Consider the following 16,131-nt stretch of genomic DNA (forward strand, 5'->3'; position numbering starts at 1 on the left):
GAAAAAAGAAAAAATGAAGCTTTACTTAGGACTACTAAGTGGGAGATAAACAATGTGTACACACAGGCACAAAACATATAAGAACATTGGAAACAAACAAGTGAGGAGTGTGGGAGGATAGTGAGGGATAAAAAGTTACCTATTGCATACAAAGAAGACTATTTTGGTGACAGTCACAACAAAAACCCTGATATAACCATTATATAAGGCTCAGGCCACAAACCTGTACATGTTCGTGTCCCATTTAGGGACCAGGCTGCAGAGTTCTGCCCCACTCCACCCTGTCCATGTAAAAATTGTCTTCCATGAAACTTAGGAATTGGGGGCCCGCACAGGAGGTAAATGGCAGGTGAGCCAGTGAAGCTTCACCTATATTTACAACCACTCCCCATCACTTACATCACCACCTGAGCTCTGCCTCCCTGCCCCATGCTGGTCCATGGAAAAATTGTCTTCCATGAAACTGGTCCCTGGTGCCAAAAAGGTTGGGGACTGCAGATATAAGGTACTCATGTAACAAAAAACATTTGTACCCACTTAATATTTTGAAATTTAAAAAAAACTGAAGTTGGCATACAAGATCTAGAAAATAGCCTCAAAAGGGCAAATCTAAGAGTTACTGGCCTTAAAGAGAGATTAGAGAGAGAGTTTGGGGTAGAAAGTTTATTCAAAGAAATGAAGGAGAACTTCCCAAACCTAAATAAAGATATCAATATTTAGGCACAAGAAGATCATAGCACACCAAACAAGACTAACTCAAGTCATTTAATAATCAAGCTCCCAAAGGTCACAGACAAAGAAAAGGTCCTAAGGGAAGCAAGAAAGAGGAATAGAATAACATATAAAGGAGCTGCAATATGTCTGGCAGCAGACTTCTCAGTGGAAACCTTACAGGCCAGGAGAGAGCAGAATGACATATTTGAAGTGCTGAAGGAATAAAACCTTAACACTACAATGTTATATCTTGCAAAAATATCCTTCAAACATGAAGTAGAAACAAAGACTTTCCCAGACAAACAAAACCTTAGGTATTTCCTCTACACCAGACCTGTCCTACAAGAAATGCTAAAAAGAGTTTTTTTAATCTGAAAGAAAGGGATATTAATAAATAATAAGAAATCATCTGAGGGTACAAAACTCATTGGTAGCAGTAAGTACACAAATACAGAATACTCTTTTGCTATAATTGTGGTGTATATCTTAACACTTATATCTTGACTAGGATGACTAAAAGACAAACATACTGAAAATAACAAAAACAACTTTTTAAGAGATAGATAGTATAAAAAGATATGGATAGAAACAACAAATAGTTAAAGAGCGGGGAGGGGGGCAGAGTTAAAGGGGAGAATTTCCGTTAGATTTCTATTTGCCTGTTTGTTTGTAAGAAGAGTTGTCATATGTCTAAAATAATAGGTTATAAAATATTATTTGCAATTTTCATGTTAAACTCAAATCAAAAAACCTACAACAGATACACAAAAAATAAAAAGTACAAAATTAAACATACTACTAGAGAAAATCACGTCCTTTGTTAAAGGAAGACAGGAAGGGACTAAGAAAGAAACAAAGGACCATAAATCAACCAGAAATCAAATAAAAACATGGCAGTAGTAAGTCCTTACCTATCAATAATAACATTGGATGTTAATGGATTAAACTCTCCAATCAAAAGATATAGAGTGGCAGCTGGACACTATGGCTCACGCCTGTAATCCTAGAACTTTGGAAAGCCAAGGTGGGAGGATGGCTTGAAGTCAAAAGTTTGAGATCAGCCTGAGCAAAAGTGACAGACTCCACCTTTACCAAAAAATAGAAAAATTAGCCAGGTGTGGCAGTACATGCCTGTAGTCCCAGCTACTCAGGATGTTGAGTCAGAGGATCACTTGAGCCCAACAGTTTGAAGTTGTAGTGAGCTATGAGAACACCACTGCACTCTAGTGGGGTGACAGAGTGAGACTCTGTTTTTTTTAAAAAAAAAGAAAAGAAAAGAAAAAGAAAAGAAAAGAAAAGAAAAGAAAGAAAAGAAAAGAAAAGAAAAGAAAAGAAAAAAGAAAAAAAAAAGATGTAGAGTGGCTGAATGGATTAAAAAACAAGAGCCACCTACAGGTTGTCTGCAAGAAACCCAGTTTGCCTACAAAGACACACATATGCTGAGATAAAGAGATGAAAAAAATATTTCATACAAATGGAAACAAAAAAAGAACAGGAATAGCTATACTGCTAGTAGATAAAATATATTTCAAGATAAAAATTATAAAGAGACAAAGAAGGTTATTATATAATGATAAAGGAGCCAATTCAGCAAGAAGATATAACAATTCTACATATATATGCATCCAACATTGGAGCACCCAGTTATATAAGACAAATATTACAAGAGCTAAAGAGAGAGAGAGACCCTGATACAATAACCGTTGGCGATCTCAACACTTCACATTCAGCATTGAACAGATCATCCAGACAGAAAATCAACCAAAAACATTGGACTTAATCTGCACTTTAGAACAAATGGACCTCATAGATATATGCAGAACATTTCACCAAACAGATACAGGATACATATTCTTCTCCTCTGCTCAGGGATCATTATCAAGGATAGACCATATGTTAGGCCACAAAACAAATCTTAAAAGAAATTGAAATCATACGAAGTATTTTCTTTGACTACAATGGAAGAAAACTAGAAATCAATAAGAAGAGGAACATTGGAAAATATACAAACACATGGAAATTAAACAATATGTTCCTGAATGACCAATGAAGAAATTAAGAAGGACATTTAAAAAAAATTCTAAAAACAAATGAAAATGGAAACAACATATCAAAACGTATGGGGTACAGCAAAATAATAAAAGGAAAGTTTATAATAAGTGCCTGTATCAAAAAAGTGGAATGCTTCAAATAAACAACATTAGGATGCATCTCAAAGAACTAGAAAAACAAAAGCAAAATAAACCCCAAGTTAATAGAATATAAATAATAAATATCACAATTGTTATGTCTTCTTGTTGAATTGTACCCTTCACCATTATATAGTGACCATCTTTATCTTTCATTACTTTTGTTGATTTGAAGCATAAGGTACCTGAAATCAGAATTGCTATACCAGCTTTCTCTTGGATTCCATTTACATAAAATATTGTTTTATATCTCTTCACCTTGAGTCTGAATGCATCCTTGTGGGTTAGATGTGTTTTAGGAAGACAGAAGATACTTGCTTGTATATATTTATCCATTTGACCAGGTGATGCCTCTTTAGTGGGCAGTTCAAGCCACTCACATTTATTGAAAGAATTGATAAGTGTGGCAGATTTCTGTTGAGCTGTTGAGCTGAACTTTGTTGCTTTGTTTTCTCTCTTGAGCTATTATGGTATCTAGTCTTTGACCTTTAGCTTTTAGATGATTTTACTCTGGTGAGTGTTTATAGCGCTGATCCATGTGTTCTGAGTACTTCCTGGAAGGCAGGTCTTGTCTTGATGAATTCCCTCAGTGTTTGCTTGTCTGAGAAGGTCTTTATTTCTCCTTCATATAAGAAACTTAGTTTTTTGCAGGGTACAAGATTCTAGGCTGGGAATTATTCTATTTGAGAAGAGTGAGAATTGGGCCCAGTCTCTTCTGACTTGTAAGGTCTTAGTTGAGAAGTCTGCAGTTAGTCTGATGGGTTTACCTTTGTAGGTTACCTGCTTCTTTCACCTTACAGCTCATAGGAGGCCTCCTTTATGCTTATTTTGGCCAGTCTGATAACTATGTGTCATGGTGTCTTCCTGTTTCAATGTAATACCCAACAGTCTTTTGAGATACTTGGACCTAGATATCTAGATTTTTAGTAAGGATGGGGAAATTTTCCTCCATTATATGATCAAATACTTTATCCAAGACTCAGGTGCACCCAGATTGATAAAGCAATTCCTAATTGATCTAAAAAAATGATAAACAGCAATACTGTAATAACCAGGGACTTCAACACCCCTCTGACAGAACAGGACATGTCCTCCAAACAGAAAACAAACAAAGAAACAATGGATTTAAACAGAAGTCTAGAACAAATGGGCCTGACTGACGTTTACCATTCTACCCTAAAACCACTGAATATACATTTTTCTCATTGGCTCATGAGACATTCTCTAAGATTGACCATATCCTAGGCCACAAAGCATGTCTCAAAAAATTTAATTTTTTTTTAAATTTTGTTAAACATCACTTTTTTGTTTAACATCACTTCAATAGTCTAAAATATATATAATATAAATATATATAAACATAACATATTTGCTGTGGCCCATTTATAGGATGGAGGATGAACACAGAACACAAAGGAAAAACGCAGACACACATAAAGATGACATGACTCGGGTGATAATACACCGGGTCAGTTTTATTTTTATACTCTAAAAAATTAAAGTTAGTTTCTTATACATAACCACCCAGGCATTGCAGCAATGGCCGTAAATTCTGGAACACGTAGCCTTAAGGACACAGATGTCCCCTGACTCAAGGTTTCCAGGTGGTTGCTCTAGGTGCCAGGCATAGGTCATGGACTGAGATCAGCAAGGATGGACAAGGCAGCCACAGGGGGCATTTCTCGTCCCCAGTTCCTTTTAGGCTGATCCCCTGCGGCTGTGCATGGCTTAGGTCGCCCCTCCATTGAGGGGTCTTACCCGTCATTGACTAACCAGCCATCTTATGGGGCTTAAGAAGCAATCACAGGAACAATGTGTTTATTGTGTGGCCTCCATACCCCCACAGTTGTGGGGCTGGGCAGCTCTTGCTTACTTGCAGCTCAGGTCCTTTGTTATGCCTCCAGGCAACAACCTTGTTTGTCACAGGAACCCTTTCCGGAACACATTACTTTCAAACACTCTGGGAAGAGCACATACATTACTAAATTTAATTCTTAAACCAGGAAAATATAATGTCAGTTCCCAACAATATTTATATATTATAAATAAAAACAAATAAATATAAAATAAACAGAAAGTAATATGTCATTAGTAAAAATAAATAAAGCAAGAAATGTGCATTAAAATGGTGTATAACATACCCACATTTGTTTAGGAATGTATTCTAATATCAAAGAGCAAATTTCAACAATGCTAAAATCACAATTACTTTTCCACCTACCTAATAATTAGATCATATAGGTAGAGTTGTCATGAATGAGATTAGTGAGTGTCCTTGTAAAAAGAAGCCAGAGAACTAGCTAGCTCTTCCTGCCAGGTAATGATTTCAGAAGTTAGCAGTCTGCAAACCAGAAGAGGGCCCTCACCAAAACTTGACCATTCTGGCAACCTGATCTCAGACTTCCAGTCTCCAATACTACGAGAAATATACTTCTGTTGTTTATAAGCCACCTAGCCTATGGTACTTCGTTATCTAGCAGCAAAAACTAAGAAAATCTCATTTATCTCTCCACAAACTTTATTAGAGCTAATAAACAAGTTAAAACAGTTGCTGAATATAAGATCAGTATAAAAAATTTATTTCCATAAACTTACAATGAACAATCTAAAATTGAATTTAAGGATATAATTCTATCATGGTTGCATAAAAAATAATAAGATACTTTGGAATAAATTCTTAAAAAGTGTAGGACTTGCACACTGAAAACTTCAAAATATCATTGAAAGAAATTTAGAAAGATCTAAAGACATAAAGGAAAAGACATTACATGTTCATGGACAAGAAGACTTAATAATGTTAAGATGTAATCCTCCCCAAATTGATCTACGGATTCAATTCAATCTCTGTCTACATTCCAACTGCCTTTTTTCAGAAATGAAAAATCTGTTCCTAATATTCATATGGAAGTACAAGGGACCCAGAATAACCAAAACAACCTTGAATAAGAAATATAGAGGACTCAGACTTTGTGTTTACAAAATTTACTACAAAGCTACAATAACCAAGGCAGTGTGGTACTGGAATAGGGATATACATTGATCTGTCAATGACATAGAATTTAGAGTTCCGAAATAAATCCCTATATAAATGGTCAGTTGATATTTGACAAGGGAGTAATAAAATTCAGTGGGGTAAAAGATCATCTTTCAAACAATGATGCTGAAAAGACTAGATATTCACATGCAAAAGAATGAAGTTGGACCCTGCCTCATACTATATACAAAAATTAACTCAAAATGGATCACAAACTTAAATGTAAGGACTATAAAAGTCTTAGATAAAAGCACTGGTGTTAATCTTCATGACCCTGAATTAGATTGGAATTTCTTAAATATAAAACCAAAAGTAGAAATGACAAAAGAAAAAATAAATAAATTGGACATCATCAAAATTAAATATGTTTTTATATTGAAGACTTCCTTCAAGAAAGTAGGACAGCTCACAGAATGGGATCAAATATTTGCAAATCACATACCTGATAATGGATTGTAACCAGAATCTATAAAGAACTCTTACAACTCAATGATAAAAGGAACAAATGATTTTTAAACTGGGCAAAGGATATGAATAGACTTTTCTCCAAATAAGATCTACAAATGACCAATAACCATATGAAAAGATGCTCAACATCTTAGTCATTAGTGAAATGCAAATCAAAACCACAATGAAATAACACTTCATATCTACTAGGGTAGCTATAATAGAAAAGACAGTAACAACTGTTGGTGAAGATGTTAAAAGTTGGAAAACTCATATAATATTGGTAGAGATGAAAATGGAATAGTTGCCTTGAAAAAATGTGTGGTGTTCCTTCAACTCTTAAATGTGGATCTACCATATGACCAAATGTATAATCCCTTTTATATGGAATATCCAGAATGGGTAAATCCACACAGGTAGAATGTAGACTGGAGGGTCCTAGAGACTGGGAAGAAGGATAGGTGGGGCGTGACTATTGGGTATGAAGTTTCTTTCTGGAGTAATGAAAATATTGTGGAACTAGATATGGTTTTGATTGCACAACTCTATGCATATACTAAAAAAACAAAGAAATGTACACACTTAAAGGGAAGGTTTTTGTGGTAAATGAATTATATTTCAATAAAGCTTTTTTAAAATTTGTTTTTATTTTAGCAAATTATGGGGGTACAAGTGTTAAGGTTACGTATATTGCCCATGCCCCCCCTCCCTCAAAGCAACCTAAAAACAACTGTATTTTTGCAACATTGAGTTCCATATACAGTAATCACACTGACTGGAAATATTCAGTTTCCTATTTAAAACTTACATAACTACCTGAGATATGATTTATGAGTCATTTTGCTAACCAGCTAGAATTAACTCCCCTTTTAAACTCTCATTGCTTTACAATTAAACTTTTATTTTAAATTACCATGTTTTAATAGTAAAGGTTATCTTAGGTCTCTCATTGGTTATGGGACTATAAGCAGTTCATTTAACCTTTACAAGACCCATGTCTTACATTTGTGAAGACAACAACACATCAGCAAGATTGTGGGGTAGGATGTCCCTTGCTTAGATTCCCTTACATTAACAATAATTTGGCAGCCATCCAAAAGATAAACGTGCCTATGTGGAAGCTTTGGGATCCAGGCAGGAGGTTGTGAAAACCTGGCAAAGCCTAAGACCGAGGAGGGCTGTTTTGAGAAAGCAGGCCTGAGCCCAGTGGCAGGCTCACTGAACATGGTCCTGGCTATGAACCCAGAAACAGCCCTGTGGACTCAACAACTACCCCATTTAGCCAGTTTCTGTCACAAGCATCATCCACCAAGGTACCTGGTAGGAAACATGACTGCCCTTTCCTTGGGCAAAAGGCTTACCAACCTCAGTCCAAGCTGTGGACCCTGAAGCAATCCTGCTTTACTCATACTCAGCTAAAATCTGGATGTAGTCCTGGATGTAGTCCTGTCTGCCCAGAAACCTGATAGAAAACACTCCCATTCATGTCCCTGGAGGCAGGCCTGCTGACCTCAACCTGACTATATATCTTCAAATAGATCTACAACTTCACTCCAGCCCCCTTAGCCATATACTGGAAGCAATCTTGCCCACTCAGTGACCCAACAGGAAGCACACTTGATAAACTGAAGAGAGAAATAGCAATAGAGTAATAGAAGGGGACCTCAATACCCCAATTTCAACAATAATCATCAAGACAGAAAATCAATATAGAAACAGCAGAACTGAATAAACATTACAGACCAAGTGTACCTAACACACATGTACAGAACATATGATCTAACAACAACAGAATACATAGTTCTCAAGTTTACACAGAACTTTCTCCAGAATAAATTATGTGTTATACCACAAAATGAGTCTTAACAAATTTAAGAAGACTGAACTATCTAGTGTCTTCTATGGTCATAGTGGTGTTAAACCAGAAATCAGTGACAGGAAGAAAACAGGATAATTTACAAATATATACAGATTAAACAACTCTACTAAATGATAAGTGGGTCAAAGAAAAATCCAAAAGAGAAGTCAAAAAGTATCTTGACATAATGAAAATGGAAACACAAAAATACCCAAACTTACAAGATGCAGCAAAAGCAGTTCTTATGGGAAAGTTTACAGTGATAAATACTTACATTATGAATAAAGATCTCAAAACAATAAAACTTTACACTTTAAGGAACTAGAAAAATAACAAATTAAGCCAAAATTTAGAAGAAGAAAGGAGATAATAAATATTAGAGTAAAATAAGGAAAAGACCAAAAAATGAAATTAAATTGATTGAAATAGAAAAAAAATCAACAAAACTAGTTGTTTTCTTAAAAGAAAAACAAAATTGACAAATATTTAGCTAGATTATGCAGAAAAAGGGTGAGAACTCAAATAAATAAAACCATAAATGAATGAAAATACATAAAATTGGTAGCACATAAATACAAAGGATTTAAGAGACTACCATGAACAGTTATACACCAATAAATAGCATATCCTAGAACAAATGAATAAATTGCTAGAAACATACAACCTACCATGACTGAATTATGAAAAAAAATGTAAAAATCTGAATGGACGAATAATAAGTAAGGATCTTGAAGCAACAACGAAAAACCTCTGAACAAAGAAAATCCCAGGACAGTAATAGATGGTATACAGTAATAGAAGAGGACCTCAGTACCCCAATTTCAACAATAATCATTGAGATAGAAAATCAATATAGAAATAGCAGAACTGAATAAACACTATAGACCAAATGTACCTAACAGACATGTACAGAACATAACATCCAACAGCAACAAAATACACATACTTCTGAAGTGTACACAGGCTTCATGGGTGTGTTATACCAAGAATTTACAGAATTAAAACCAATCCTCAAACTCCTTCAAAAAAATTGAAGAGGGGATACCACCAAACTCATATTACAAGGCCAGCATTACAATGATATGAAAGCTAGACAAACATAATACAACATGAGAAAATAAAATTATAGGTCTATATCCCCAATGAACACAGATGCGAAAATCCTCATAAAAATACTAGCAAACCAAATTCAACAGCACATTAAAAAGATCATGAATATGGAGTACTATTCAGCTCTAAGAAACAATGGTGATATAGCACATCTTATATTTTCCTGGTTAGAGCTGGAACCCATACTACTAAGTGAAGTATCCCAAGAATGGAAAAAACAAGCACCAGATATATTCTCCAGCAAACTGGTATTAACTGAGTAGCACCTAAGTGGACACATAGGTACTACAGTAATAGGGTATTGGGCAGGTGGGAGGGGGGAGGGGGGCGGGTATATACATACATAATGACTGAGATGTGCACCATCTAGGGGATGGTCATGATGGAGACTCAGACTGTTGGGGGGAGGGGGGGAAATGGGCATTTATTGAAACCTTAAAATCTGTACCCCCATAATATGCCGAAATAAAAAAAAAAAAAGATCATGAATAATGATACGGTGGGATTTATTCCTGAGATGAAAGGTCATATTGACATAGACAAATCAATCATTAACTTGAGGAATTCTTCCTTTAATGAAGATCATTAACAGAATGATTTTCTCATTAAATGCAGACAAATAATTTAACAAGATTCAACATCTTTTCATGATAAAAACTGTCAATAAATTAAATATGAAACGAATATACACTAACACAAAAGAATTCATATATGACAAGCCCACAGCTAGCATCATATTCAATGATGAAAGCTGAAAGATTTCCTCAAAGATCTGGAACAAGACAAGGGTTTCCACCACTCTCACCACTTCTATTCAACATAGTACTGGACATCCTAGCCAGAGAAGTTAGGCAAGAAAAAGAAATAAAAGTCATCTAAATCAGAAAGGAAGAAGTTATATTATCTGTTTGTACATGACATGATCTTTTTCTTTTTTACAGTTTATTATTTTTATTTTTTTTTATTTCAGGATATTATAGGGGTACAAACATTTTGCTTACAACTAATACTTTTGCATAGCCCAAGCCAGGGCTAGAGGCATTAAACCTAAGGCATGAAACCTTAAGAATTCTGGAAGAAAATGTTGGGAAAACTCTTATAGACATGATCTTATATATAGAACACTCTCACAGCAAAAGTGTTCAAACTATGAAGCAACTTCAGTAAAGTTTCAGGATACAAAGTCAACATACAAAAATCAGTTGCATTTCCATACGGTAGTAACAAACTTCCCAAAAAAGAAATTGAGAAAGCAATCCCATTTGCAATAGCATCAAAAATACTTAGGAAAAAATTTAACCAAAGAGGTGAAAGATCTCTTCACTGAAAACTATAATACTCTGATGAAAGAAATTGGAAAAGACATAAATGAATGGATAGATACACCACGTTCATGGATTGGAAGAAGTGATATTATTAAAATGTCCACATTATCCAAAGCAATCTACAGATAAAATGGTATCCTTATGAAAATTCCAATGGCAGTTTTCACAAAAATAGAAAAATAAATTCCAAAGTTTGTATGGAATCGCAAAAGACTCTGAATAACCAAAGGTATCTGGAGTGAGAATAACAAAGCCTTGAGATATCACACTTTTTTTTTTTTTTAGTCTCAGCATTTTTTATTGGCAGTGGAAAATGCTTCAGTACTTTATTGAAAGAAAGCAATAAATAATACTGTGATAAAAATAGTTCAAAAGTAGACTGTACATACTTTGTTACATGATCAGGCATTTCACAAAAGATTAATAGAAAAATAGAACAGTAACAATGAATTGTACAAGTAAATTAGAAGCAGAAACCAAATGTAAAAAGACATGCCGTCTCTATCTGTATCAGCTGCATAATAAATAACGCACCGTGACCTGACACATTGCTTGCTGGCTTTTTAATATGCCGCTTAAAAAGGAAAAGTTACATTTGCTACTTATACAATCCAAAATGGCTATATCATCAAAGTCTAAAAAATGTACGACTAGGTTCATTCTTTAAACATGTTTACAAACAAATGTAAAAAAGATGATTTACATAAGAAACATAAGGCCTTTATGAGAGTTGCACGACACAGTTCTCAGGATCTCCTGCCTTCATCTGTTATACGCACCGAGGTCTGTGAGATGAGACCACAGTGCTTGGTGATTGGTCCTCGAAGAGTGGGTGTAAGGGCGCCGCGCCCCCTTGCTGGGGAGGGAAGCAGAGAAGGAGGCTCCCAGCGTTGGGGCCAGTCCCAGGTTACCTGTCTTTCTTTCCCGCTGAGAAAACTCTTTCCAGTTCCCAGCTCCTGTCAGTCACTGAAGACAAGCTGCCCAAGTCCAAAGACTAGGCTAGGAAAGAGTTAACCAGTGCTAAGATTTTATAGTGTTCTGATAATCCTTTCAGTCCAAATTTTATTAGAGGCTGATGTTTAATACCAGTTATTTAAAATCTGTTCACGCTGCAGAAAAAAAGCATTTCTTGCTAGAAAAAGTATAGTTAAGGTCAGTCATTAAAATACAACAATTGCTTGAAATTAAGTATGCTTATTTCCAAATGATTGTTGCAGAGCTAGGTTGCATTTGTAAAGGACAATGCACATTGCTTGTGTCATGATACTTTTATAAACATAGTAAAATCCTTTATCATGGTTTATCATTAAAAAATTAAACAATGATAATTACAATAAATGCACAATTTACAAAAGCCCTATATTTATTCATAGCATTTATACATACAAGCATTACAGTACATTCTTTTGAAAGACTAAAATTAGGTATAAGAACTTGATTTTAAAGGATATTTATAGCCTGGATATACATGAAAAAGTAAGTAACTATATAAATGAAGAGTCATAAGTTTACATAAATATAAGAAACATTAAATTCTAAAATATTTTCTCTATGGTATTCATGAATTTTTTTACTAATTAAAAACTCTGTAATAAAATACCTTAGGGTCCATATAACAATTATTAACAGATTAAAGATTCCACTGGATTCTAAAATGTAGTCTTTGTCGGATTCAAAATGCTGCATAATCATCTGTAGAAGTAGTGTGGGTAAACAACAGGAGGCTTTAGCAGGAGTAAGTCCTGACTGTAGCAGAATCCAACCTCTGCGTTCCTGATACATTGCCGTCCATCTGCATCTTCTTTGGCTGCATAGAGGATGAAGACATAGAAGAAGTAACGCGGAAGTTTGCAGGGAGAGTCTCTGCTGACCCAGCAGCTAAGCCACGAATGTCCTTTGGTCTAAATTTTTTTCTCCATGAAGGTGCTCTCCTAAAGCTTTTATCATCATCTTCATCGAACCTTCTGTCAGTTCCCATGACCAAAAGGTTGTTAAACTCTCTTTCCAAGACAGCACGAGCCTGTGTGTTCTGCGTCGGGATCTGTAACAGCAGCACCAGTGCGTTGAAATCGAACGTTTCATCTAAGGCCAGAAGTGCACCGTGAACGCCACTCTCTATGAGATTGTTTGCATATCCTTTAAGACCAATAGACAGGATCCAGCGAATCACTCAATCATTGCTCCAAACAAGGACATCTTTTATTTCATTCTGGCTTTCTTCTCTTTTTCTTTCCAGTTCTTTTTGGTCATAATTTAACCTTCGCAGGCACATAATTCCACACTGGAAACTGTTTCTGTGGAAACTGTCAACCATTTTCAGCTGCCCGCGGAGGTCCTTCTTGATCAAGTGGTCCAGCATGCGGGCATCAACAAGGCACTCCATGAAATAGCTGCGGTACTGCGGGAGGCCCAGGCTGGGGAGCCACTCGTTGCCAGTCCACTCGTGGTTCATGTCCCCGTATGCAAGTGTCGTTTGCGGCGTGGCTGCGAGCATTTCCATCTCTTCGTGTGTTAACCAGACATTTCCTGTGGTCGTTCTAGATGTGGGCTGGGCAGACGGGCTGGTGAGCGACATGATCTCCTGGATGGCCAGCCACAGCTTCAGCCTGTGCAGGGGGTTGCTGATGCCTATCTCCCGCTGGATCTCCGTGTCCGACAGGGCCGACATGATGGCGCCGCTCTTCACATTTGCTCGGCAGGCGGCCACGTACCAGGCTGGCATCCCCACCCACAGCTCCAGCCAAATGACAACAGTTGGTCCATCCCACTGGGCAAAAGGTAAACCTTGTCTCCGGGCTTCCTGTAGCAATTCGTGTTTTTGAAGTTTACGACTTTTTTCAGCCTGTCCTCCCAATTTGCTAAGTCCCAAGGCATCTGGAGATTAGTTCTCTGTCTCTGAAACACCAGCTTGCTCTAACGAGGCTTTGCCAGCTGGTCCAGGCCGGCCCTTTTCTTTCTTGCCAAACAAGCGGCCAATAGAGGACTTGATGCCCTTCTTCTTTGGGGCTTTGTGCAGCGAGTCCTGGCTCCTGTTGCTGCTGCTGGGATTGCTCACAGGGCCATCCTGCGAGCCTGTGGAGTTTCTCATGTCCCTGATGTCCTCATGGCTGACTGTGTGCAGCGCTCCTTTCTGTGGCCTGTCTAGCCGGAGGGACCCGGGGGAGGCAGGGGGGGAGGTTTCACATTTTATTGTTGTCTTATCATCTCGTACCTCTTCTCTGGAATATGGCAATAGAGTCATGATGCCCAGTCTGTCCACCTCCCTGGCTGGGCTGTGCGGGATCCTCCTTGGGGTGGAGCGACCGCTGCCTGGGGGGGAGGAGCCGCCAAGCGAGGAGGCAGGATATGGGGGAATGGAGCTCATTGATCTAAAACGACCAAGATTGTCTAAACTTCCACTACCAACTCTACTTTCAATCTCCTCTGCTCGCTGCTCTGTGTTTTCCTTTTCTTCTTGTATCAACCTTATCTCTTTGTTGATGGCGTCCAGCTGCTCCTGAAGCATCATGGCTAACGTCTGTGCATCGGCCTGCCCACTGGGCGACAGCAGATCAACTGAGCTGATCCTTATCATGTTGCGTTTCTTCTAATTGCTTTTTTGCATTTTCAACTTCTTGTAATAGAGAATTCTTGTCTTCCAAAGCAGCCATCCTCTCCTTCAAGTGGAGCTGAAGCTGCTCGTTAGACTCTGAGAGAAGCTTGTCGACAGTGTCTGATAAACGTTTATTATGTTCTTCATTCATTTTTTCTCTCTGCCTTGTCCGCTGCAGTTCTTGATTCTTTTCCTCTAAATGCGCTTCCATCTGTCGTAACCTTTCTTCAATGTTGCCGTGTCTCTCTTCAGCCTTGGAAAGGGCGGCCACTCTCTGGGCCATCTCGGCCTCCACCTCGGGGAGCGTTTCGGCTTTTCTCAGAGTCTGCTGCAGCTTCTGCTCTGCCAACTCCAGGCGTTCTTGTAACTGGCGGTTTTTATCTTCAGTCTGTCGATGAATAGAATCTTTATTTGCAATTTCATTTTCAAGTTTGTCATTGAGGTCATGCACAGATGTGGCTTCACGCTGTGCAGCGAGGTAGCGTTTTTCAAGAGTGGTGATTCTCTCTTCCATGTCTTCCTTCTGGGCCATGGCTTCACGGACATCTCGTTGCAATTTTGTGTTCATTTCTTCAGATTTGATGAGATCTTTTCTAGCAGTGTCAAGATCCTCTTCCAGCTCTGCCACGTGACTGGAAAGAGCAGCCAGGCGCTCCTTCATCTGGCTCTGCTCCCTTGACTGCTTGCTTATGGTTTCCTGCAGCTCAATTACCTTAGCAAGGTCTTCCTCATGGCTCAAAGACCCATCAGAAGATCTCTTTCCGTTCGTACTCGGCGTGCTCTCTTGTTCATGGTTTATGTCAACCACTCCATCTGTTAGTGTTTTCTTCTGATTATTCTGTTCTTTAAGAATCATTAGCTCTTTGTGTGTGGCACCTAATTCTTCTTCTAACAAACTACATCTTTCAAGTGCTACTCGTAACCGTTCTCTCACCTTTTCATCCAGAGCTTTGTGGTGTTCAAATAATGACTTCAGTGCTTTAAGCACTTCCACTTCGCTGGACACGCCTGCTGGGGACTGAGCTTGTCTCTTTACCACGGTCATCCTGAGGGACCGCTCGTGCCTAGAGAGGAGGCATTCCAAGTGCTCCAACAGCAACCTGGTGTTGTTCCTTTCTGCTTTCAGTTCAGCAATTTCTTCTTCCCTTTCAAGGAGCTGTTCCCTGCATACATTGAGTTCTTTAGTAAGTGCTGCGAACTCCTTTATAGTCGCTTGACAGAGATGACAATGCGGTGCACTGGGGAAAGGATGGTCCTTTTAATAAAGTATGGAGGTTAACTGGATATTCATATACTGTGGAAGTGCAGTGTTGAGCTGTCTCTGTAAGGAATCTCTTTCATGACCAACCTCGTGTAATTTCCCCTGGGTTAGTGCCAATGTTTCTTGAGTCTCTCTGAGTGTGTCCAGAAGACAATCCCTTTCTTCTAGCATGGAGACCATCAACTGTTCAAAATGTGAATCTGCATCTGGCTGTGAAGGGGAGCCGGATCCATGGCTCCCACTTCCTCCTGGGGGGCCTTCTGCTTCACTGATGGTCGGCATCACCTCGCACATCATCTTGCTCGCCGGAGGCAGCGGGCGAGGAGGCTCCGCGGCGGCTCGCGGGCGGCTGCTCGCTCCGGGCGGCTGCTCGCTCCAGGCGAGCTCTAGGGCCCACGAAGGCAGCCCGCGGCCGGCGTCCGCCCGCCGCCCCATGCCCGGCCCCAGGGCCCGCCGCCCCAGTCACTAAGGTCGGCCCGCGGCCGGACACTGGCGGAGCGGAGGAGAGATGTCACACTTTTTAATTTCAAGGTGTATTACAAAGCTATAGTAATAAAAATAGTATGGTACAGGCATAAAAACAGACACATAGACCAATGGA

The 16,131-nt window shown here is 38.4% G+C and overlaps 1 protein-coding gene across 1 annotated transcript; it reads right to left on the bottom strand.

The window, feature by feature from the left end:
• Positions 1–11,769: 11,769 nt before the first annotated feature.
• Positions 11,770–15,889, bottom strand: LOC105870826 (liprin-alpha-1-like). The gene is given in 3 exon segments (XM_075999221.1): positions 11,770–14,236; positions 14,238–15,472; positions 15,566–15,889. Coding segments are annotated over 3 exon segments (3,330 nt in total). The 5' UTR covers positions 15,828–15,889; the 3' UTR covers positions 11,770–12,403.
• Between the last annotated feature and the right edge of the window lie 242 nt (positions 15,890–16,131).

This window comes from Microcebus murinus, chromosome X (genome assembly GCF_040939455.1).
Source record: "Microcebus murinus isolate Inina chromosome X, M.murinus_Inina_mat1.0, whole genome shotgun sequence".
NCBI classification, from domain to species: domain Eukaryota; kingdom Metazoa; phylum Chordata; class Mammalia; order Primates; family Cheirogaleidae; genus Microcebus; species Microcebus murinus.